We start from the raw sequence: 26,505 nt of genomic DNA, 5'->3' as shown, positions 1-26,505 counted from the left end.
TTTCCCTAGGGCTGCAGTCATCTGAATACTTGGCTGGAGCTGGAAAATCTGCTTCTAGGATGATTTGCTGGCGTGGCTTTTGGTCCATCACCATGTAGTCCTCCACACAGAGCTTCTTACATATCTTCACTCAGAGTGAATGATTCGGGAGCCCTCTCCTAAGGAGGCCACAATGCCTTTCTTGACCTGGTTGTTAGAAGTCACTTTGGCCACATTCTCTTCATTAGGGGCGAGTTGTGACATGAAGCCCATGCTGAAGGGCAAAGGAATTAAGTTCTACGTTACAGGTGGAGAGGTATCAGAGATGGGACGTAATTCTAAACTGCCACTTGTGGGATTACTAGAACTGAGTTTTGCAGGTGAGGAAACTTGTGACTGGAGAAGTTAAGTGAATGGTCCGAGGTGTGTAGCTTGGTTGAGAAGTGGGGCTTCAATGACAGCAGCCTGGCTCCTCATGAATCCTTTTTTTCCCCTTCTTTCTATTTATGTGTTGCTTTTACTGTGTGTGCTTTACTCCCAGAGACCTTAACCTTTGGAAGTGAAAGTGAAACTTCACTGCTCGGAGACCTTAACCTGTTGAGGGCATGTTGAAAATTTATATTGACTTGACTTCTTCATAATCATCCATATCTGGATATGTATGGTTTATTTTGCTCTGTAATGCCCCCCTCCTGATACTGTGATTTAATACTCATTTAGTTCATTCTGTAGAATACTAGCATCTATTGCTATATACTGGGATGCTCACCACTGTCATGTGAGGAAGAACTTTGATTTTGAAGGTGTACTGACCTGGCAGCAAAGAATTTAAAGGTGTATATTGGGTGGTTTCCCATGACTAAACATTGGGAGGCAAACCTTTTCTCCACAGCTTTCAGCTTTTTATTTTTATAATCCTCACACTTCTGTGGTTTTTAGAACTATGGTGCATTGTGGTTCTAACAACTTACAGAAAGTGTGAAAATCACAAAATTGCAAAGTGGCATCACTGACTCAACAGACATGAGCCTGAGCAAATTCCAGGAGATGGTGAAGCACAATGAAGCCTGGCGTGCTGGAGTCCATGGGGTCACAAAGAGTCAGACACGGCTGAATGACTGAACAACAATGGTGCATTGTGACCTGAAGTTGACTGTGGGATCAGATCAGGTTCCTCAGATGGAGTTTGTCTGTTACTGATATCAAAAGCAATAAATGCATTAGACCCTGGGTAGTTTTAGTATCATAATCTGCTCCTGTGAATTTTTTCTGGTTACTTTTAAGTGACCATAAAGAACTCTGTGCTATCTGAGGTAGTTTTCCTGTGTAGTGTGGGAGAGGTAAAATGACTTAAAAAAAAAAAAACTTAAACAGAACTGCTTTGTAAAATAACAATCACAATCACCAAAACTATGCTGCAAGAGAGGTTTTAGAATTTTGATTATATATCTTCATATTTTCTGCTTATATTTCATTTTGTTAGGCCATGGAAAAGTCTCATTAGGGATCTTTTTGACATTCAATTTTGGGGTACTCTATAGGACTAAAAAACCTTAAGTGTAAATGAACTTTGAATTTCCCTGATGGCTCAGTGGTAAAGAATCTGCATGCCAAGCAGGAGACACAAGAGTGTGGGTTTGATCCCTGGGTTGGGCAGATCCCCTGGAGAAGGAAATGGCAACCCACTCTAGTATTCTTGCCTGGGAAATCCCATGGAAAGAGGGGCCTGGCGGGCTACAGTTCATGGGGTCGCAAAGAGTTGGACATGACTGAGCATATACACACCCCACTACATTTTAGAGCATTATTAATGCACACTTCTGTTTATAACATACTGTATTAATGTATCCATTTAAAGATCTTCATGTTTTAACAACATAAGCAGTGCAGTGCAATTGAACGAAGAGTGGGATTCCATGGGCTAACTAGTATTAAAACAGGATGAACCATCAGAAATTAATTAAAGGAACTTAGAGAAGCCAGGGTGGGGTGTTTAAAGGGTAAAGCTTCCTGCCTTTATAAGGAACTTCCTGTTGACCTCTAAGGACTTGACAACCATATATTGTATTTGACAGCACTCGGTGAATTTCTTAATAATGAGGTTAAGTTCTCACGTGCACACACACACATATCTAGTTTCCTATCTAGGCTAGTTCAGATCCTCAATTCCTGATTTGCCTCTGGTACCCACCCCTCCTAGTGTGACAGCACTCCATGAATTTCTTAGCAATGAGGCAAAGTGCTTGCATGTCCAGACACATCTACCTATATGCTTGGGCAGTTTCAATCCCTTGAGAGTCTTGGTTTGTATTATCCTTTTAAAAATACAGGACTTCCCTGTTGGTCCAGTGGTTAAGACTTTGCCTTAATGAGGGGGTGCCAGTTTGATCCCTGGTTGGGGATCTAAGATTCCCACATGCCTCCTGGCCAGAAAACCAAAACAGAAAACAGAAGCAATATTGTAGCAGGTTGGATACAGACTTTTTAAAAATGGTCCACATTAAAAAAAAAAAAAAGCGAGAGAGGGCCTAGATAAGACTTTGCTATTAAGAAGTCCTATCAAGGTTAGAGATGGAGATCATCTGATTATAAAGTGACATTGGGTTGGACTGGGAAAAGTTCTTCATCATGGAAGTAGAAGCATGGTGTATGACGTGCTAACTTGGGACCCCAGCTCCCTGTCCTTGTTCTGAGCCCTGTACAGGTTTAGGAAACACGTTTCTCTTCCATGTGTTTCCCTGAGTCTTCCTCCTTTCCCTGATACTTGGTGGTTTAGTTGCTTAGTCCTGTCTGACTCTCTGCGACCCCATGGACGGTAGGCCACCAGGCTCCTCTGTCCATGGAATTCTCCAGGCAAGAATACTGGAGTGGGTTGCCATTTTCTTCTCCATCCCTGATACTTAATGGAAACTTTTTTATCACCTTGGCAAAATGATGCTGGTTTCCATGGACCCCAAACAAAGGTATAAATTTGATTATACAGATCAGTTCACTCGCTCAGTCATGTCTGACTCTTTGTGACCCCATGCACTGCAGCACACCAGGCTTCCATATCTATCACCAACTCCCGGAGCTTGCTCAAACTCATGTCCATCAAGTTGGTGATGCCATCCAACCATCTTAGTGAATAGCTCTTAGGGCAAATACAAGTAGATCCCTGAAAACTAGGAAGGTGTGCATCATGGGTAATGTGGCTTTTTTCTTTAGAAAGGATAGAACAGTCCTTCATTTAAAACAAACGTGGGAGTCCATAACAACAGCATTTATCCTATGGTTAGTCAGTCCTTGGTATCTGTAGCAACGTGGCCTCATGAACCAACGCATACTTTCCCAGGGCTAGGAAAGGAGCAAGTCTTTAGGTTCACTAGGTGGCCATTGTCAGGAACAAAGAACTTGACCACCTGTTCCATTTTGAAGCCAATGCAAAGAAGAAACTGGAGCTTGACCGAAGCCTGGTCAGTTTCTACTGAGCAGGAACCAGAATTTAATTATGCCTGGCAGACCATTTAATGATTGTGATCATCCATTTTTGTGGTGTCAAGATGCAAATGGGAAATCCTTGCAGGCCAGTCAAGCCTTCTTTGGAACTGAGAGGATGAGGAGTCCTCAGTGTGGTTCAGTCTTGCAATTTGGTTTTTCAGCTTGTGCTTATAGAATAAGCAGAGGACTCAATTCATTTACATTTTATTTAAAAAGAATATAATAATTTAACCAGTGTGTAAAACTGAGAAGGCTCTGGAACACACAGTTCCCCTGTCCGAACCTCATGTATATAAGCAGCCCAGCTTTGTGGGATTTATACTGCTACTCATGAGTGGAGCTCTTTTCAACTTCTCTGTCCCTGAAACTATGTTTATTTCATCGTCTCAGAAGAGATAAGGCACTTCCTTAGATGTTAAAAAGTGAGTGATCCCTCTTTTCTTGTTCAAGTGAGAAGTAAGTTGATCACAAAGCAAGTACACTCCTTTGACTGTAGTTAGGGTAGACCCTCCTGCTCTGAGGACCTTGCGCCATCAGTGTCCCTTTTTGGGTGAGATTGTAGTTTTAGACTAAGTACGAAGAAGCACTCACTCGTTGTCAGATTTTGCAAAGTGAAGTTAATTAATGTGAATGTATATTTCTACTAGATCAAGTTTGTACCTATAGAGCAAGGACAGGCAGAAGATGAGAATTTCTAATGACAGAAGTGGATGGGCAGGACTCAAGGTTTATATGTGTGTGTTTTTTTAATCCATTTGAGCTTATTTGCCCCCCCCCTTTTTAAATAGTTTATGCTTATAAAATGTTTAAATACCTGATTATATAAATATGAAAATGAAAGTTCTCTTCATTCACCTTCCCTCTCCACTCAGTAAAGAATCTGCCTGCAATGCGGAAGACCCAGGTTTAATCCCTGGGTTGGGAAGATCCCCTGGAGAAGGAAGTGGCAACCCACTCCAGTACTCTTGCCTGGAGAATTCCATGGACAGAAGAGCCTGGCAGGCTACAGTCCATGGGATCACAGAGTCAGACAAGACTGAGCAACTAACTTTCACTTTCAATGTTGTATACAGTCTTTAAAAACTTTAAAAAAAAAGCATGTACTAATTTATAAAAACACTAGAAGAATTACTGGGATTATGAGCAATTTCTGGTGCTTTTTTTAACTTAAAAATCTGAAACATTGTTCTCTATCAGTAGATAAAGATACCTACTCATCATTTTAAATGTGCAAGAATTTGAGCATTTTCTCAAACTTTTTGTGAATTACTTACTTTTGTTATTGAACTTACTTACACAAACTTAAGGATGTTTCAGTCATCAGTTGTAAGAAATGTGATTTTTTTTTTTTTTTTTTTTTTTTTTAATATTTCCCATATATTGATTCTATATTGATACTCTGTCCTTGTTAATAGGTTCATAGTCCTGAATTTTTGGTGGTTTATGACTTTTTAGGTCTGTTTTGATTTCAGTCTGTTTTTCTTTTTCATTTTTTGACTTTGTTTTTTTCTCATTCCTCTTTTTCATCTGATTTTGATCCCTTATGCTGTTATCTCTTCTGCGTTTTTTTTTTTTTTTACCAGCTGAGCCACAAGGGAAGTCCCTGTTCTGCATTTTTGTCAGATGAGTTTACATTTGATGTTTTAACTAATAAAATGTCTGGGAAACGTCATAACCTCATTTTGTTTGCCGTGTCATGAGTAGAAATGTTGACAAGCAAACACTTACTGTTTCCCCTGGATACACAGTGTTATTCTGTCGATTTCTAAGATCAAGGGAAATTTTTATATCATGTACCTATGGACTGTGTTACACACTACCCCAAACAGCACTTTCAGACTCTAAAGTGCCCACTGCAGGATCTTACTTGTGAATCCACTTGGCATGTCTCAAAAATTAGTTATTCCAAAAGGATCATTGAAACATCCAGCACATTTGAAAGCTGCTTTTGGAGTCTGTCTATGAGAACGTGGATAGGTGGAGAGAAAGTTTGCAGATGATAGATGATCACTGAAGCACTCCTGTGGGTTTTAGAATGTTTCAGCTTGAGAGATTACGCAGTTATTGGTGAGTCATCACAAAATGAAAAGTTGCCTTTCCCAATCCTGTGAATCTAAGAGGAACCTCGAGAGGTCAGCTCAGAGCAGCTGGAGATGATGGCAGAAATCTTTTTTATAAACAATTAAAACGTACACAGAAAATGCCATAGTCTTTGGACACAGTGTTTATTGGATGTGACTGCTGAAGAGCGTGCGTGACTGTTCTCTACTGTGTATTGAAATTAATACGCATTTGTCTATTGGTTTTTATTTTAATGTCTAGATTTTGTTGTTGTTGCTTAGTTGCTATGTCACTGTCTCTTTGCAACCCCATGGACTGTAACCTGCCAGGCTCCTCTGTCCTTGGGATTTCCCAAGCGAAAATGCTGGAGTGAATTGCTATTTCCTTCTCCAGGGGCTCTTCCCAACTCAGGGCTCAAACTCGAGTCTCCTGCTTTGGCAGGTGGGCTCTTTACCACTGAGCCGCTTGGGAAGGCCAGTGTCTGGATTACCTGTAGGTAATTATCTTGTAAGATAATGTATGTTCTTTGTTAAAGGGAGGGCCTTTCTGTTTTGAGGCCTGTTTTGGCCTTTCTATCCAAGAAAACCCAAGACTCACACAATGACTGTACTTCTTGAATTAGCATTTATTAAATTGGAAGTCGGTCACTGAAATGTGGCTTCTGTGTCCCCATGGGAGCTGGCAGTGCCATTTCGGAATACACAGCATGTTCCATCCGGAATCTAACTGTGGGCCCTGCAGGAATGGTTGGTCGTGGCTGAGTCAAGAAGGCCCTGGCTCTTAATGATGATTTCTCCTGGCGTTTGTTCTTTCAGTCCTGTTGAGGGAGAAATGAAGTTGGAGGTACATCCGCAGAATCCATTAGCGTCCCTTTGGGATAGAGTTGTCAACAGCTTCACATCTCAAACTTCTATGAGGCATGTTGTGTCCTTGACTAAGAAATGTGTTTCCCCGTGTGTCTGATAAAGTAAACATCTGCAGTGCCAAAGGCGGAGTGCCAGGCACATCTGTGTCCATAGACAGTGCTGTTAAATTAAGGGCCGTCCTGGAAAATGATTGACCTGCCACAAAGTTCACATGGCGTCATTGATCTGTTGTTTGGGGACACTTTTATTGAGTAGTTGATCATGGATTTACATGTCTCTTAGACTTTTAGCTCACTGTTTGGGTTCCAATTGGTTACTCTGAATGAGCTAAGCTTTTTTGTTGCGGTGACAGTTAAGCTCCCTGCAAGCCCATATCATATCTGACCTTGGTGATCTACATAGTCACACAGCAAAGGCAAAACCTCAAAATGCTTTGCTGTTTAATGGCTCAGATAAAACGAGTGGTGATAAGACAAGTAGAGAAACTAAAATCTTTTTTAATTTTGATTTTTGTAAATATTTACTTTTATTTATTTATTTGGCTGCCCAGGGATCAAACCTGGGGCCCCTGCATTGGGAGCAGTGATTCTTCACCACTGGACCACCAGGGAAGTCCCTAAAATGTAGATAAGTATGAATCAGACACTCAGGAAGAGTTCCTCATCACCCTGACTCATTATCTTAAGTTTTTTATTTTTTTTTAAACTTAATGAAGTTTCCTAGTCTGGGGAGGTCTAGAAAGGATTCAGAATACATCGATACCAAGATTCGGATTTAAAAGACCTTTAATTGTTGTCCTATTTCCATAGCCTAGGTATTTAAGATCTATTTGTCCTACTTGGTCTATCTGTTCCGTCAAAGGAGGGATCAGCTTTTCAGTGAGTGATATCTTGGCAGGTTTCTGAGAAAATAATGGGCTTCACTAACTTCCAGGAAATGTAATTTATGTCCATGTGTAAATGTCAGACATCTTAGTTGCCTCTAATTTGATGAACAACAATGAAAAGCAAGTGGCTTGAGTGAGTGGCAGACTTCAGCCTAATAGGAGGTCACTTTTTGTTCGTTTTAATGTATAACCCTTTGCTGTTGAAATATTAAGTTAATCTTCTAAATCTGAAATACTTACATAACAATTTTCGCTATGAGCTTCACAATTTTTATTGATCCAAATATTGACATTATGTATGGTTTTCTAAATAGAGCAAAGTAATAAAAAACAATCTAGGCTATTGTCAACCTAATAATAAACTATAAAACTTGCTTATTATAGAAAGATAGAAAATACAAATGTGCTCATTAAAAACAGTAAAATCACTTATTAGGACTTCTGCAGTGGTCTAGAGGTTAAGATTTCGTGCTTCTATTGCAGAGGGCACGAGTTTGACCCCTGGTCCCAGAACTAAGATCCCACTTGCCACACAGTGCAACCCCCCAAAAAAAATTGCTTATTAAGCATATGTATCCTATAAGGTATTTTTACCCCCATCCATATACATACATATGTTGGCTTTTTGCTTTATAAATAAAACTGAATGTACTTTTTCCTTGAACATAATTTTTATTGGTTGCATAATAATATATTCAGTGGGTGTAGATAAACCTTAATTTATATCAAGTAGTAGTATTTTGTTGACAACTCCCAGATTTCCAGTGGGGGATTTTTTTCTTTTTTTTGGATAAATTGTTTGACTTACAACTTTCTAAAGCCTCTTTCTTTAGATTAGTGCTATAAATGGTAGTTCATTTCCTGAGTTAACTCCCAGGTCCTAATTGATACCTGTCACATGGCTAAGCTTCCCAGCTGGACAAACGGTGCTCTAGTGTTTACAACACAGCATCTGCTTATTATTATTTCCATGGAAATCTCTATAATTTGGTCAGCACCTGGCATAGTGCTAGTCACAATGGGCACTCAACAAAATATGAATGAGTGGAGGCTGGAATTCCCTCTGTCCAGATTGTCCTGGCCAGGGCGGCCAAGTAGAACAGATGGTGTTCACTTTCTGGAATGTGGGAAGGGGGTGTGGGTCGCAGGGAGGGCACACGGGGTGGCAGGATTCCTTTGACTGTCTTTGGCAGTTGTCAGTCAGTCTGTCTGAGCAGCTTTGATAAAGTAAGTTCTTTAGAGTACTTCCCTGGCAATCCAGTGGCTAAGACTCTGTGCTTCCACTGCAGAAGGCACAGGTTCAATCCCCAGTCAGGAAAATAAGATCCCACATGCTGCATAGCCAAGAAGAAAACCAAAAAACCCATTTCTTTGGAAAGAGTGTTTATCACTGGCAAAGTTGAGAGAGAAGGGAGAGACAAAAGGTACATTGAACAACAAACTTGACCTTAATTGAAATTTATAAAACACTATACACAACAGCAACAGAATATACATCTGTTCTACATTCAATATTTATCATGTTCTAGGCCACAGAACAAGGAATTGAAGAGGGTAGTTTCTTAAAAGTTTGAAAGTCACTCAGTGTCCAACTGTTTGCAACCCCATGGACTATACAGTCCATGGAATTCTCCAGGCCAGAATACTGGAGTGGGTAGCCTTTCCCTTCTCCAGGGGATCTTCCCAACCCAGGGATAGGACCCAAGTCTCCTGCATTGCAGGTGGATTCTTTACCAGCTGAGCCACGGGGGAAGCCCAAGAATGCTGGAGGTGGGTATCCTGTCCCTTCTCCAGCAGGTCTTCCTGACCTAGGAATTGAACCAGGGTCTCCTGCATTGCAGGTGGATGCTTTACCAACTGAGCTATCAGGGAAGCCCTTTAAAAAAAAAAATTTTTTTTTTTTAATGTTTTAAGTATATTCCTACCATATCATCCACCTATTCCATTTCTACCTAATTATCCAAAAAGAAAGCATAGGTCCCTACAAAGACTTGTACCCACTGATACCTGAATGTTCATAGTCTTTTTATTTGTAAAAACCAGAAACTAGAGATAACTTGTATGTCTTAAAAACAAGTGAATGGATAAATGAACTGTGATGTATTCGTACCACAGAATACTGCTCAGAAACAAAAATAGCCTTTTGACACGTGCAGCAGCGAGGATGAATCTCTAATTATTTTAAAGTGAAAGAAGTTGGACAAAAACGGACACATACTTTACGGTTCCATTTGTATAAAACTTTAGAACATGCATACTTGTCTATAGTGACAGATGAGTGATGGCCTAAGGATAAAGATGAAAGATTACAGAGCCATGAGAGAAGGAAACATCACAGGGGTGTGATGAGTTTGTTCATTATCTTGATTGTTATGAAAACAATATTAGTTTCATAGGTTAAACATATATCAAAACTTGTAAACAAGATGTTTAGTTATATGTCAATTATATTTCAGTAAAGCTGTTTAAAATATAAACAGATGATGGGCATTCTTGATTCCACGACTGTTTACTTCATCATCATGTTTATTACACACCTTCATGTAAATGGCATGACATTTTCCCATATACTTTGCTGGGTTAGCAAAAGGGTCCTGCTTGCCGCTTTGTGCTCCTTCAAGCCAGAGTCAATGGAAAGTGTTAGGATTCTAGAAGATATTCTCCTATTTCTCACTGAGGAAAAATCTTCCATAGTTGTACATGGTTTACATTTAATCACTGGTATTGTTTTTAGTAAGTAACTTGATTTCTAATGAGGAACTCAATCATGTCATATCAGCTTGAGTAGAGAAGAAGAATAGAAAATGTGAAAGTGAAATTGAACTCATAAAAACAGAGTGGAATGGTTAGTACCTGGAGCTGGTGGGTGAGGAAAATGGGGAGATGTTGGTCTAAGGTTACAAACTTCAGTTAGAAATTGAATAAGTTCTGGAGAACGTAATGCGCTGGTACTGTATTATAGGTGTACTTGAAAGTTACTGAGAGTAGATCTTAAGTGTTCCCACCACAGAAAAAGAAATGGTAGTTATGTGATTTGATGGTGGTGAGGTCCATCCTAATGTTGCATGTCAGCTATATCTCAAAGTTCGGGGAGCAGGGAACTTAGTAAAGGCACACAAAACAGACATTATTTCTTTTTGTGTGTGTGTGGCTGAGTAATTAATATTCCATTGTATACGTGTTCCTTTGTCATATTGAGTGAAGTCAGAGAAAGATATCGTATATCACTTACATAGAATCTAAAAGATGGCTCACATGAACTTATTTATAAAACAGAGTCACAAATATAGAAAACAAACATATGGTTACCAAGAGGGAAAGGGGGTGGGAAGGATAAATAGGGAGATTGGGATTGATATATACACACTCCTATGAGAAGTGATAAAATGAAAAATGAAGTAGGTAACTAATAAGACTCAATAATAGCACAGGAAACTCTACTGAGCACTCTATAATGGCCTATATGAGAAAAGGATCTAAAAAGCAGTGGATACATGTATGTATATAACTGATTCACTTTGATGTAGAGCAGAAACTAGCCCAACATTGTAAATCAAGTATACCCCAATAAAATTACTTCAAAACTTTTTTAAAGATAAAAAATGTGTATATGTATTTCTTAACAAGTTTCAAATAAGGTTTTAAAAAACATACTAAATAGAAACAAATTGTGGTGATGATAATTCAGTGGTAACTACTTGCCGATTCATGGGGCTCTCAAGGCAAGAGTACTGAAGTGGCTTGCCATTCCCTTCTCCAGTGGACCACAGTTTGTCAGAGCTCTCCACCAAGACCCGTCCGTCTTGGGTGGCCCTACACGGCATGGCTTAGTTTCATTGAGTTGGACAAGGCTGTGGTCCATGTTTGGACCGCTTGCTTATTGAATTAAGGCCGTATTCCTGTGCTGATGACTTGCTGTCTTTGTGGTTTGAGCCTCCATTTCCCGTTCAGTTTCGGCTGGCCCTTCTCCCGGAACGCACTCTGCTATCCCCTGCTTCGTAAACTGGTTAATGCTGCTTTTCTGCCTGTGCTTTCCCCCACCTCGCCCTTTATATATCTGTGTGGCAAATTCACACCTGTCCTTGAAGGACATTCCATGCAGATGCCAGCATACTCTGAGTAAACATACTCTGATCCTCCCAGTTGGAAATGTCCCTGTGTTCTGTGTTCAGCACACATTAAGTACATTTTTTGTACCCTGGGCCTTATGGGTATGTATAGGTTGGCCACATCTGTCCTGCTTTTCCGGAACTGAACAGACAAAGGGCTATTCATTTGGTTACTATTGATACGTAGATGAATTTCAGTTGTTTAATAAACTTCTTCACTTACTAAACTTGCTATAACTAATAATGCTGATGAAGAAAGCAATGACAAGTAGAAGAAAACAAAAATTGTTTGGGGACTTCCCTGGCAATCCAGAGGTTAAAATTTCACACTTCCAATGCAGGGTTTGATTCCCTGGTCCGGGAACTTAAGATCCCACATGCCACAAGGCGCAGACAAGAAATTTTAAAAATAAAAAATTAAAAAAAAATTTTTTTCCCCAGAGGTTCAAGAGCAAGGGGACATACATGTAACTGTGGCTGATTCATGTTGATGTTTGCCAGAAACCAACACAATATTGTAAAGCAATTACCCTGCAATTAAAAATAATTTACGATTAAAAAATTTTTTTTCAATTGTTTTTGAACCACATTTGTGTTCCTTTGATCACAGCAGAGGGGTGGTAGATTTACTATCCCCATGACACTTTTTTCCCCCCTTAAGCTAACATTTTAATTATGGACCCTCTCTTCCCCTCACATTCTTAGAACCAGGCAATGGCGAGGAAAGGAGAGGTCAGTTTGTAAATTTAAATTGGCTAGAAGTGATCCACTCTGATAATTCACACAGAACTATTTAAGAGTTGGCTTAAGAGCATCTTAACATTAGTCACTGTGTCATAAAAAGATCATGAATTAGGTAGGAGTTGTGGAATATCTGAAGAAACATGTTTTTTTTGGTTTCAAGTGAGCTGTTCTATGACTGTCCCCCTTGATCGCTTCTCATGTTTGTTTTGCAGGTCCGGACTCTCTTTGTCAGTGGTCTCCCTCTGGACATCAAACCTCGGGAGCTTTATCTGCTTTTCAGACCATTTAAGGTACCTTTTCTATCTTTTAGAAATCATAAAGGGCATCAGAAAGTGGGTCTGTCTGGAGAAAGAAATGAAATGTTTGAGAAACGCCTGTTTTTTAAAGTGGTTAGTGAGTAAAGAAGATTTAACAAGTCAGTTCTAATACACATTCTCACTTTGGAAATACTGAAATGGCCTTTTGTCCTCCTAGCCGCTGATCTTGAGAAGCTAATCTGTCCTCATTTAGAACAGCCTCAGTTTCCTCCCTGTGTATCCTCTGCCAATTGGGGGTAATTTGAGTACAGATCACCCCAGATATGATCAGTGACTAACCATGTATTTATATCTCAAATGCAGGAGTATAAGTCAAGTCCTACCCCTAGGAGGTTCTTTATTAGCTGAAATACTGCTGTTCATACAATTCCTAGGAGACATAATAGGTTAAATAAGCTTTTATGAATTTGACAGAGAACCTAACACCATTGTTTTTTCGTTGGCAAAATGTCCAACGTTGCTGAAACAGTGAAACAGGATTTTAAAGAACTGCTTGGTAAGAGTTGACGGACATCTTCCCTGGTGCCTTCTGCGTGCTAAATCTCAGTTGTGTCTGACTCTTTGCAACCCCATGGACTGTAACTCCCCAGGCTCCTCTGTCCGTGGAACTTTCCGGCAAGAATACCAGAGTGGGTTGCCCTTTGCTTCTTCAGGGGGTCTTCCAAACCCAGGGATCGAACCTGCATCCCTTAAGTCTCCTGTGTTGCCCAGGGGATTCTTTACCACTGTGCTACCTGGTGAAATATTTAATACAAGTTCTCTGTCCATTGTGATGATCAAGATAAATTTACTTTGGAGATCATTAACGTTGGGATTGAAAATTTAACAGGAAATTGAAGCAAGGCTGACATAACCGTGCTGCACAGAGAAACCTTGAAAGTTAGCCGTTGGAGGGTCAGAGACAGCTGGAGTTGGGCGCAGTGTGGGCTGGAGGCCTTGGCTGTCAAGGAGCAATCCTGCAGGTCAGGGCTGATTCAGGGCCTGTGTCTGAGCCAGTCACATCAGCTGAGGATATGTCAGCAGCAGTGTCTGGCCAGGGCTGTGCTTAGGACTGAGTGATGGGACCGTCTTGATTGCCAATTAAAGATCCATTCTGATGGAAGCAGGGTCCAAGCCACAGAGGCAAGACAGGTTCTAGCTTCTTAGGGTGAGAGAGTAAATGTGACAGCTGAAAACAGCTGGGTAGGAGAGGAAGAAAGACAGTCGAGGGGGCAGCCAGTGAAAACCAACAAAGATAAAATGGTCTAGCTTATGTGCCCCAAAGGCACCAGGTGATAATGGACGTAACTCCATTCTGACAGCTCTCCTTTTTTCTGCTTTTTTTTTTTAATTGGAGTATAATTGCTTCACAGCATTGTTAGTTTCTACTGTATAGCATCAAGAATCAGCATTATATATGCATATATCCCCTCCCTCTTGAACTTCATCTTCCCATCACACCCCTCTGGGTCATCACAGAGCCCCCTTCGCGCTAGTTACCTGTTTTACATACGGTGGTGTATATAAGACAGCTCTCCTTTTAATGCAACAGTAATGATGACGTTACAGAGGGAAACATGAAAGGTTAGCTGAGAGGTTGGCTAGAGAAAGTGGGGAAGAAAGAGAAGGTGCCGTGGGAAGAGTGCCAACTTGGCAGAATTTCCCATTTCTTCTGCAGGATTGCAGTTTTTCAGTTTTGTAGGATGAGGGCTTTTTAAGCTAACCGTTCCTCTTAATGAACAAAACAGCCGTGTTCCCGTGTGCATATGGAGAGACCTAGTAGTGAGCCCCTTAAGAATTATCTCACTTAATTCTCATCACAGTCCTTTAAAGTGGGTTAGCCTCATTTTTTCCTGCCCCCTCCAAAAAGAGAAAATGAAACTTGGAGCAGTTGAATACATTTTGCTCAAGTTCACACACATAATAAATGGCAGGGCCAGGATCGAACCCAAGCAGTTTGACTCTGCCATTCCTACTCTGAACTACTATGTGATGCTGCTTCTGATTTCTGTGTCTTGAGAGGACAGTATATCCCTATAAGTGGGCTTTTACTTGAGTGAAATATCCATTTGTCCTCTGCCTCTGAGGCCTTCGGGATGTTTAAACCTGCACGTTTTTCAGAGAGCACCTTGAACAAGGAAGAGGCAGGGCTGTGAATCATGACCTCTTGGGCCAGAAGAGCTCAAGGCCTTTGAGGTAAAATGTTTACAGTAGCTAATTGATAACATAGTTCTCTGCTGGGAAGATAGGAGGGTGAATCAATTGAAACATGCTGCCCAGAAACCCCAACGCGAAAGTCAGGACCCTGGTACATTCCTACCAACCCTTTTTTAATTAAAGTCCCTGGTGGCTGACCCTCGTCTGCAAATCTGTCCCTGGACCAATATGTGCTGTGGTCAATCATGTCAAATGGTGGGTTTTGTTTTTTTTTTCCTTCTCCTGTGTCTTCTAACAGTGCAAGCCACCTGCCATTGATTACTTTCAGAAATAAGCAGACTTTGTTATCTTCATCCTGGGGAACCAGGAGGGATCAGAAAGGGAGGGAGTGTTTCCATCTTCCTTGAGGATGAGCAGAAGTAAAACCCAACAGGGAATTTTTGCATCTCTCAATCCTAGTACCAGCATGAAAACAGATGGCTGCAATAAATAAGCAAAATAACAAGAATTTAGCATTGCTGCCTGTTTAACTTTTCCAGGCAATTTTTCATTGACAAGTTCTTCCAAGTCCATTATCAGTGTTTTGCTGTTGTTCTATAGCCAATGTATTTTTCAGTGTGAACAAGTCATCACATACTCTTCTTGACAGTCGTTTAATTGTGTCCACCTCTTTGCGACCCCATGGACTGTAGCCCGCCAGGCACCTCTGCCCATGGAATTTCCACGGAAGGATACTGGAGTGGAGTGCCTTTTATCCTATAAAATGAGAACGACCTGCTGTTGACATAGATACCATTTTCCTACTATTTCCCAATTTCATAAGGACACAGAAAAGAAACGAGAGAGTGAGTTTCAGGGCTTGGTCTCTTTCAGGCCCAAGTATGGGCTTTCCAGGTGGCTCAGTGGTAAATCACCTGACCATGCAGGAGATGCAGGAGACTTGGGCTCTATCCTTGGGTCAGGAAGATCCCCGGGACTAGGAGATGGCAACCTACTCCAATATTCTTGCCTGGAAAATTCCATGGACAGAGAAGCCTATTGGGCTACAGTCCAGGGGGCTGTATAGAATCAGACACGACTAAGCACACAGCACATATTTACATACCTAGGCATATACATCCTGTGTGTGTGTGTATAAAGCTTGTTTTATAGTTAACAAACATTTGTAAGATGAGTTAGTCAGTGGTCATGAAGGACTCACTGTCACTTGAGCAAGATGATATTACAATTGCTTTTTTTCCTGGCATATTTTTTTTGTGGTCTCAATCCGGTTCTTTATTTTCAGGGCTACGAGGGTTCTCTTATAAAGCTCACATCTAAGCAGGTAAGCATTTCAAACTTGCACATTAGTGATCACTTCTAGAATAAGTTTGGATTGACTTTCTTCAGGAATGTCACAAGGGCTCAACATCCTTTTTTTAAAATTTCCATTAAGATTTAATTTTTTTTTATTGCTCTAAAATTAAGGGTGAGATCGATTAGGAATTAGCAGAGGAAAATCATTCCTAATTCCAAAGCCTCCAGCTTAGAGTATCTGAGACTATCCTCAAGGAAGGCAAATATAATGCCTCCAGCATGGTTCTATTGGAATTGATCTGTATCTTCAAAAGAAATTATTGTCCAGATTCACTTTTACTGCCAATTCTTTCCTGTTTTGTTTTTGTTTTTTAATAAAGTTACATAGTCGGACTTTTCATTCACAGTCGGTATGAGAAGTTGATGGTAAAGAATCAGGCTCTCTCTCAAACCCTTAATAACCACATGCAGAGTCTTAAATCTAGAATGGACCATAAAAGGCACAGGTACAGAATGGAAGTAGTAATCAGTGAACCTGATAGCGGCTTCAAGTGCCTTGAAATTTTTTAGCTGTGTGCTTTTTTTTTAATCCTGAGCAACCAACATCTCACTTTGGGTCACTTTTCGTCTCAATACGATATTCTCTGGTTCATCAGGAATAAGCTATGTTGCAACCATCCTTCTGGACTCTTAAGATACTGAGTCCAAAGCAATTAGGAGCACTCTCTTTAGTTGGGACAGTATGGTTTACACACCTAATTAAACACAGAACGTTTCAAAAGCGTCCCTTGGGATTTGAGATTAAAATGTTCATTATATAATTTTGATCATGCAGTGAGACTACAGGACTTTTATCACTGTGTCATTGTATTCCTTGCACTTACAGTGTACCAAAAGGTGATTCGGTTCTCTTTCCATTTTAAAAGATGAAGATACTGAGGTACAGTGAATTCGATTTAGGACAGTAGAGCCTCTCCACCCAAGTTTTCCTCTGTTCCCTTGTTCACTGCTGCTCACCTTCCAGCCCCTTCTAGACTTTTTTTTTTTCCAAATGATTCCCTAAATCTCCAGCTGTCCCTTGAAGAACCACCCTCACCATCCCTTTGATCCATGTTAGAAATTTGGCTAAGCCACTGAGTCATGATTCTTCTAAACTGGCTTTCTGATTTCTACCCATTGCCTGCGGTCATTTCTTTATCTGAGCTCTGTTGGTTTGATGTCACCTTTGACCCAGAAACAAAGACATCCCCTGATATTTTTTTCTTCATATTTCTCTTTCTTTCCTTAGCCCGTAGGTTTTGTCAGTTTTGACAGTCGCTCAGAAGCAGAAGCTGCCAAGAATGCTTTGAATGTAAGTACTAATGATGTTTGTTTTTGGGGGTTTCCTTATGAGGTGAAGGGAAAGTAATAGCACCTCTTTGGACAGGAAAGCAAATGGAAGGGATATGACTGCTTGATCTAAGAGGGACGGACTCTAATTAGTGCCATAAAGAGATTTTGCCTAAAATTGTGGTTAGATGTGCAGACTATTAAATAACACTTTGCTCGTCTCTAGCTCTTACTGTAATGCTTAAGATACCTGATGCTGGGGATTTTCATTCAGCCCAACCACATCCCATGGTGGTATGCAGTTTACTTCAGCCCCCATTATACTCTCAGAGGATAAGCCCAAGTCAAGAATAGATCAAAATCTTGGCTTTCCTTAACACATGAGGTTTTTGTTTGTTATGTGGCTTTTAAGGGCTTCCCTGGCCGTCCAGTAGTTAAGACTCCATGTTCCCAATGCAGCAGGCACAAGTTCCATCCCTGATCAGGGAACTAAGATCCCACAGGCTGTAGGGCTGCCTAAAAATATTTTTTTTTTTAAATGTATGTGACTTCAAAAAAAGGTTGTAGTCTTTATTCTGATAGATTTAAAATTTGCATATACTGCTTTCCCAGAAGACATTCTGCATTGTGGTATATAATAAAGGATAGTCAACTCCAATTGAGTAGAGATACCTGTATTTGGTTTGTAAGCATTTTGTTTGCCATATTTTTAAGGCTTTTTACCAACTTTATTTTGGTAAGGTCCACCCCCCCCCCCCCAACCCCCTTTGATATGTTAAAAAAAAAAAAAATTTAAGGGGGATGAACCCGAGAGAACGTGGTAGGAAGCAGAATTCAGTTCTGGGTGCCATCGCCTGATCCAGGTAAAGAGCCTAGCTCCATCCTTCTCCAGACAGTTGACTTGAGCGGTTGTGAATGAGCTGTGAAAGCAGCTGCCAGGACTGTTGGGATACTTCTCATAAGGCGAGTGTAGCCTGGCCGGGTCGGCTTATGTGAACCCTCGGCTGTGGGTCCTGCCGGTGCCCTGCCAGCTGGAGGCCCAGGGATCCTGTGGTGAGGGGGGCTGCAGGAGAGACCCTTCCTCCTGACTTGGAGACCCAAGGGAAAGAGCTTCCGAGGAAGACTGTTTACTTGGCGTATTGGTGCTATTGTGACACAGTCTTGAAAGAGTTTTCAGCTTTGGAAGACACATGCGCTCAGAAGAACGGTTTGCTCGTTATTGTTGGTTTTTCGTGAAAGCATACAGGCACATCTGAGGACTCCAGGAAGTCCAGAGGGTTCAGGATTTTTTGGGTTTGGACTAGTGACCTCCAGGTCAGAATAACTGCTTCCTCTGTTCTTCTCCCACAGAACAAATGTAATTATTTCCTTCAGCTGTACATGCTGAGGCAGAGTGTATAATTAAATATTTTGATAGAAAAATGGTTTTGTGAATTTTACATTACATAGATACAGTCAGAATCTTCTCAGTCTAACCAAATTTTTAAACTTAAAATGGATTTCCATTTAAGCAGTGTTTCCTTTCATTCTAGCCAGGTGGCATTTTTCTTTTTAATTTTAATTTTTTTAATTAAAAATTTTTTTTTAATTTTGAGATTTATTTAGGTGTACTTGATTTACAATGTTGGGTTAATTTCTGCTGTATAGCAAAGTGTTATACATACATATGCATTCTTTTTCCATTATGGTTTAGCACAAGATAGTGAATATAGTTCCCTGTGCTATATAGAAGGACTTTCTTGTTTATCCAGTCTATATATAATAGTTTGCATCTGCTATTCCCAAACTCCCAATCCATTCCTCCCCCCTTTCCCCTCACCTTGTTAGCCACACGTCTGTTCTCTGAGTCTGTTTCATAGTTAAGTTCATTTGTGTTATATTTCAGATTCCACAGGTAAGTGATACCATGTGGTATTTATTTGTCTTTCTCTTTCTGCCTTATTTCACTTAATGTGATCATCTCTAGGCCCATCCATGTTGCTGCAGATGGCATCGTTACGTTCTTTTCATAGCTGCGTAGTATTCCATTGCATGGACGTAGCACCTCCTCTTTTCCCATTCATCTGTCAGTGGCCGTTTAGGTTGCTTCCATGTCTTGGCTATTACGAATTGTGCTGCTGTGAATGTCGGGTGCCTGTATCTTTTTGAATTATAGTTTTGTCCAGATACATGCCCAGAAGTGATATTGCTGGATCCTATGGCAAATCTGGTGTTAGTATTCTGAGCAGTCTCTAAACTGTTTTTTGTGGTGGCTATACCAAGGTACATCCCCTTTAGTGGCCTCTTCCTAAGTGCAGCAATATTCTGGGTCCTTCACAGTTGTTAGATGAAATTTACACCCGGTTTTTATTTTTCCATTGTTCTTATAGAGGAAATAACAGCAGTTGAAGCTTGTTCACAAAGTAGGCTTTCCTTCTCACTTTCTCTCTTCTCTGTGTAGAAACATGTTACTGACCCACTCTCTGAAAAACAGTAGGTTTTTATAGCGGGTTGATTCTAGGTTTTTGGTTTTTTTTTTTTTTCTAACAAAAGTTTATTTTTTAGATGTTTAAATGGTCATAGTCACAAATTGTTTCTTTGCCTTAGTAAGAGTATAGCAAGCATCATTTCATTTTTTCTTAGTGCTGAGGGTTCAGTTCAGTCACTCAGTCATATCCGACTCTGTGACCTCATGGACTGTAGCATGCCAGGCCCTCCTGTCCATCACCAACTCCTGGAGTTTACTCAAACTCATGTCCATTGAGTCGGTGATGCCATCCAACCATCTCATCTTCTGTCATCCCCGTCTCCTCCCTCCTTCAGTCTTTCCCAGCATCAGGGTCTTTTCCAGCTGGTTCGATATCCTTGCCATCCAAGGGACACTCAAGAGTCTTCTCCAACACCACAGTTCAAAAGCATCAATTCTTCTGCACTGAGCCTTCTTTATGGTCCAACTCTCACATCCATGTTTGAATATTTACTGGTGGAGTTTTAAACCTGAGCTTTCTTCTGCTAAGAGGTTGACTTGTGAATTTAGAACATCTTATTAAAATGCTGGTTGATCTGTTTCTTGATATTTTTAACTTTTATAAAAGTATTGTTGTATTAGAGTTTTTGGTACCTTAGAAACTGTCCTGTTAAGAGAGCTGAGACCAGTAAGGATGGATGGGCCAGCCAGGAAGTGAAGGTTTACAGCTCCAACTAGAAGGAAGCCTCCTGGGTCTTAGTTCTGTCTACTTCATACAACATCTTGCTGTTTGCTGGGTCCATGGAATGTGGCTTCATTTTTTCTAGTGGCAATGACAGATGACTTAAGTCTCATGGTCCAGGACAGATGCTCACGACAATGTTTGGTGCAGGACTGTGGAGCAGGGTTTCTTCTCTGTGCAAAGAACCTGGGCCCGTTCAGGACAACATACTTAATCATGAAGCTGACACATCTCTGTGACCCAATCTTGTGTGATCTTTTCCACCACCATCTTTTCTAATTGGTGAATTAAAAACATACGGTGCTCATAACCATTACAAAATTTTCTCCTTATGTCATTCGTCCAGGCTTCCCTTAAAATCTTTTCTTCGCATTCCTTTGGGGGAAAGTTCCATGTTGTAATGTTTTGTTTTCCACGATTGAGAAACGTAAGCCTCATTCCAGTAAGTCCCTCTTTGTAGAGTTGTTCACAGTACTATAAACCACTTGTCCATGTTTAGAGCGTCTCTTCTTGTTTGTCTGTCTTGGTTACTGTCTGTTTCAGTTATGAGTACTGAGTCTTTTCCCAAAATGACTTGAAGTGATTTTTAAATCCATTTATTTTTCTTCCATTTTTGGACTATGCTTTCCATAAAATTATCAAACTGAGTAAAAACATGCCCAGACTGAATTAAGTGGTAACACTGAACTTTTATCAGGGGGTTAGTCAAATCTTCTAAAGTAAATACAGTATATTTTGGTTTTATAGTAAAAACACTCAAGTTAGGCTAAAAAAATAACCCAAACCCAGACTTGCCTTCAAGTTATCTGTTATCTCATTAATCTATATGACTACAAACACCATCCATTCTTTAACCCGACAGCAGAATATCTAACCTGTCCTTTACCTTCATTCACATTTATAATTGCTGTGCTAGACTTTATCCATTTTCCATGCTAATGGAAGAGGGAGCTGATAATCCAAGCTGTCTAGTTATTTTTCAGACTTGTTAATTTTGGAATGTAAATCAAGTACAGCCATATTGACAGTCTTAATTTAGTAAAAATAGGAAGAAACACAGGAAACAAGACTGGGCTGGAGGTAAGGACCCTGAGCAGAGGTGAAATAAACCATCTCTGGCTACTGCTGCCAATTGTGGAAACCCTGATATTGCCATTGCTGTTAACCGGAATTGTGTTTCATAAACAAGGATTGGAAGTTAACACTTAAAATCCACAGACCTGTCACTGGTTTCTGTTTTATGTCCATTTCCATGGCAGGCATTGTCTTATGTTGGAGTTTGAGATTCACTCATCTAGAGTACTTTAAAAAGTTGTATGTGGCCTTTTGAGTATGTGTGCCATCTTGTTGGATACCCCTTCTCACCTTATTTTAGTTGCTGTTGGCCTAGGCATCATTATAAATTTATCAGAACTTGAGAAGTGTGATGCAGTGTAACCATGAACATCACTGCAAATTGCCTTCACAGCTAAACCTTGCTTGGGATGTCACAATTTGCTTTACTCTCCAATCTATACGCACTGACCTAAGTGATCTCTAATTATCACTGCACCCTCAAGTCTGTTGGATTCTTTTTAAAGTAGCTTTCTTGAGGTACAACTTAGTGGTTTTTGGTATGTTACATTTTTTAAGTATGTGAAACATATATACCAATTTGAAATTTTAATGATTTTTTTAAAAAGTGTACATTTAATACATTTACCATGTTGTGAAGCTATCCCCACTATTTGTATCATTTCATCATCCCAAACGCAAACTTTGTAACCATAAGCAATGCCTCCCCATTACTCCCTCCCTATGACCCCTGGTAACCTGTCATCTATTCTGTATCTCTTAACTGGCCTTTTAACTGAAATACTTATCCTTTTGTGTCTGCCTTCTTTCACTTAGCATGTTTTCAGGGTTATTCCATGTTGTGTAGCAGATATCAGAACATCGTTGCTTTTTATGGCTAAATAGTGTTCCATTGGATGTATATTCCACATTTATCTGTTCATCTGTTGATGGACACTTGAGTTGTTTGCACTTTTTTGCCATTGAGAATGATGTTTCAATGAACCCTGGGTTACAAATAAGTGGGTCCTTATTTTTCAGTTCCTTTGGGCATATAGCCAGAAGTTGAATTGCTGAGTCATACGATATTAATATTTTTCGCTTTCTGAGAGACGTCCAGACTCTTTCATACTGGCACTACCATTTTATATTCCACTGGCAATGCGTGGGAATTCCAGCTTTCACTATTTTCACTAATACTTGTTTCCTGTTGTTGTTTAAATAATAGCCATCCTACTAGGTGTAAAGTGGTAATTGGTTTCTCGATAAATACCTTTTGACTAATTTCAGTAGTAGAGTTGATCATTTCAGTTGCAGGTTTGATTTCTCTTGGATCCTATGTGACTTAAAATATTGTTTCTTTTAATGGGGATTAGTAACATTTCTGTAATGTTAGTTAAAAGTAATGGAACTGTGTTACCCTTCAATAGTTTAAAGTGGAGAAGTGAAATTGTTAGTCACTCAGTTGTGTCTGACTCTTGACACACCATGGACTGTAGCCCACTCAGGCTCCTCTGTCCATGGGATTTCCCAGGCAAGAATACTGGAGTGGGTCGCCATTCCCTTCTCCAGGGGATCTTCCTGATCCAGGGATCGAAGCCAGGTCTCCTGCATTGCAGGCAGGTTCTTGACTGTTTGAACCACCGGGGAAGCCTATAATTGTTTACCTGTTCATAAAAGAAGGGAAGGGAAGAGCCAACCCTTACATGATTCATTTAATAAGATAAGACTAGGATTTTGTATTCTCTCATATACAGTATGCCACACATGAAGAAAAGGTGTTTTCTGAAGGTCTCAATAGACCTTGGATTAAAGAGAAAAAAGCAACTTGATTTTGAGGAGGGAAAATGTAGCAGTTACCTTAGTAAGAAGAAAATGAAGAGGACTTGAGGATATATAGTAGTAAATTATTTCTTGGTTACTGAGGACATTTATTCGACTGTGTGGTAAAAAGAATCTTTAGAAAAATCTTTGGTAGTTTGTAAGAAAGCATGCTGAAAAGGTACTCGGTAGTGTCACATGTGTAAAAAAACTGATATAATCAGGAAAACATAGTTTTCTTCATCTCCATAAATTCTTGGCATTGAAGTAAGTGTTACAATTACTTATATCGCAGTGATTCTGGCCTTGTGCATAACTTAAGTTTAGTTGAATAGCCTGAGATCTCCAACTACTGAGTTTTTAAACATTTGGATATAATTCATTCATTATTCCTATACCAGGTTTCTCACTTGTGAAATAGGGATATTATTTTGAAAAGTATTAAAGGGAAATCAAGGAAAAATACTTGCATGCTTACTCAGTGGTATCTGACTCTTTGTGACCCCCATGGACTATGAGCTCCTCTGTCCATGGGATTTCCCCAGGCAAAAATACTGGAGTGGGTTGCCACTTCCTGCTCCAGGGGATCTTCCTGACCCAGGGATTGAACCCGAGTCTCTTGCATTGTAGGCAGATTCTTTAGCACTGCATCACCTGGGAAGCAGATGTTCCAGTGTGAACCCATTCAGTTCAGTTTAGTCACTCAGTTATGTCCGACTCTTTGCAACCCCATGGACTGCAGCACTCCAGGCCTCCCTGTCCATCATCAACTCCCAAAGTTTACTCAAACTCATGTCCCTTGAGTCGGTGATGCCATCCAACCATTTCATCCTCTGTTGTCCCCTTCTCCTCCTGCCTTCATTCTTTCCCAGCATCGGTCTTTTCCAGTGAGTCCGTTCTTCGCATCAGGTGGCCAAAGTATTGGAGTTTCAGCTTCAGCATCAGTCCTTCCAGTGAATATTCAGGACTGGTTTCCTTTAGAATGAACTGGCTGGATCTCCTTGCAGTCCATGGGACTCTCAAAGAGTCTTCTCCAACACCACAGTTCAAAAGCATCAATTCTTCGGCACACAGCGTTCTTTATAGTCCAACTCTCACATCCATACATGACTACTGGAAAAACCATAGCCTTAACTAGACAGACCTTTGTTGGCAAAGCAGTGTCTCTCTGAATCTATTACCTGAATGTGTTTTCTCAATGAAAAGATGTACAAACTCTTGAGCACCTTGCGATACCAGGGGAACTTGAGACAGGTCCTGGCCACACAGAAACAGAAGTTTGGATGAGTCTCTGTGTCCTGTATCACAGGTTTTGCTGACAGTTTGTGTGAGTCAGGACTTTTGATCTTAATATTTGTACAGCTTGTGAGTTAGGTGAATTGTTTCCACTAAACGAAACCTTTCGCGTGCACAAGCATCCAGATGGCCTGTCTCAGCTCCCCGTTCACCAGGCACCCTGTCAATATGTTTCTTATCAGGTTTAAAAATTTCTCCCTGAATTTCTCTTAGCCTGTTGCCCAGAGCGGTTGAAGAGGCCCATTTACTGTGATCCCAGCTGGGAACTGTGCAGGGCTGCCAGATGAGATCATGTGTCTGATCTAGTGTTTATCTGTTAAATCTGTTGATAACTGCTTACTCTTGACTTGCAGTTTGGAAGCAGCCATTTGACCTCACTGAATTGGGGGCTGCCTCTGAGTTGGGGGCTGCCTGGGCCCTTCCTTGATGACTGGATCCTCCTCTTTTTCTCAGCATCTGTGTGCACTTGAGGCTTAGCGAATAGCTTAATCAGGCTACCCTCCTCACAGAAATTTGAAATAGGCCCCTTTTTTTCCATGTGTGTGGGGGAAGGGGACTGCAGTCTGCTCTTTCTTGTAGTTTTGGATTGTTACAGAGCCTCACTAAGGATACTGCAACATAGAAATTAAAAGTTGTTCTGAAAGAGCAATAGAAGATGAATGTAGGGAATTTGTTGAATTCCCAGTTAGTCTTTGAAGAAAAGGAGGTTATTTAAGTCTATGAAGCATTCACGTAGGAAAGTAGGAATTGGGATCCTAGTAAAAGACATTCTAAGGACGTTGAAGAAGGAAAAGTAGCTGGGAGAGTTTGCATCACCAGTTCCCCAAGGGAAGAGGCAGATAGGAAGAGCCAGGGTCTTGTACATAAACCCCTGTTTAGTCCAGTGACACGTACGTGTGGAAATCTCAACTCTGCCCAGCTTTTTGCTAAGTGAAATAGTTCATCAAATGTTACATGGCTGTGTGAAACTGCCCTCAGACTTCACATTCTAGCCTTTTTTTTTCCCCCTGAGGATCTATGTGTTTAAACTTATCTCGACTCTCTTTAAAAGGCTATCTTGTATTGACCTTGCTTGCCCTTTCTCCATGGTTCTTCAGGTATTTCAGAAATGCTGAGAAGCTCTTTGCCACTGTTGTAAATGAAAGTAGAAAATATCGTTAGCTTTCGTAGACCCTGTAGTACAAAGAATGAGTTATTGGCTAGGATTCTTTTTGGTCAGGAAGCCAAGCTAGTTTTAGAACCAAAGATCTTGACACTCCAGGCCATATACATTCCTGATTATTCTGCAGTGCAGCATATTTTGGGGCTTTAAATCTCAGTGAAGTGAAAAAGTGTCAGCTGCTCAGTCATGTCTGACTCTTTGTGACCCCATGGATTATAGCCCGCCAGGCTCCTCTGTCCATGGGATTCTCCAGGCAAGAATACTGGAGTGGGTTGCCATGTCCTTCTCCAGGGTATCGTCCCAACCCATAATTAATTATAACCCAGGTCTCCTGTACTACAGGCAGATTCTTTACCATTTGAGCCACCGGGGAAGTCTTTGCTATAAAATCACTCTTCCACTTCTTAGTGAATGATCAAACCATCATGATGACAGTGGCTTAATGTTTCGGACGATCTACGCAGATTTGAAGTTTTGGTCCACACAGCTGAAACTCTATGCCTTCTTGTATAGTTAAAATGCATTAGAACATTTTAAAACCGGGGGTGGGGGGGTGGGGGTAGGACTTAACATGGAATAAGTTATTTTGACAGGACATTTGTAAATTTCTGCTCTTATGTCCTTTCACATATATACAGTATTTCTTTATGATTAAATACAAACTTTTCTTGCTGCTTCAAAAGACTTTAAATCTTACTACATGGAAACGTTTTAAAAAATGAGAGAAGCACAAATAGTCAAGGATTGTTTTATACCTAAAAATAGGAGGAGATAGAGTAAAT

The 26,505-nt window shown here is 40.4% G+C and overlaps 1 protein-coding gene across 5 annotated transcripts in view; it reads left to right on the top strand.

Moving 5' to 3' along the window:
* The window catches only part of RBPMS (RNA binding protein, mRNA processing factor), a 188,363-nt gene that overhangs the window by 67,214 nt on the left and 94,644 nt on the right, over positions 1-26,505 (top strand). For all 5 annotated transcript variants that reach the window (XM_070459938.1, XM_020879065.2, XM_020879066.2 and 2 more), the window contains exons 2-4: positions 12,338-12,415; positions 15,864-15,902; positions 17,163-17,225. In XM_070459938.1, the coding sequence (XP_070316039.1) occupies positions 12,338-12,415; positions 15,864-15,902; positions 17,163-17,225 (180 nt within the window). The remainder of the gene's footprint in view (positions 1-12,337; positions 12,416-15,863; positions 15,903-17,162; positions 17,226-26,505) is intronic.

The sequence above is a fragment of the Odocoileus virginianus genome, chromosome 32 (assembly GCF_023699985.2).
Source record: "Odocoileus virginianus isolate 20LAN1187 ecotype Illinois chromosome 32, Ovbor_1.2, whole genome shotgun sequence".
Taxonomy (NCBI): domain Eukaryota; kingdom Metazoa; phylum Chordata; class Mammalia; order Artiodactyla; family Cervidae; genus Odocoileus; species Odocoileus virginianus.
Note: the sequence above shows the minus strand (reverse complement) of the source record. Positions and strands in the feature narration are given on the sequence as shown.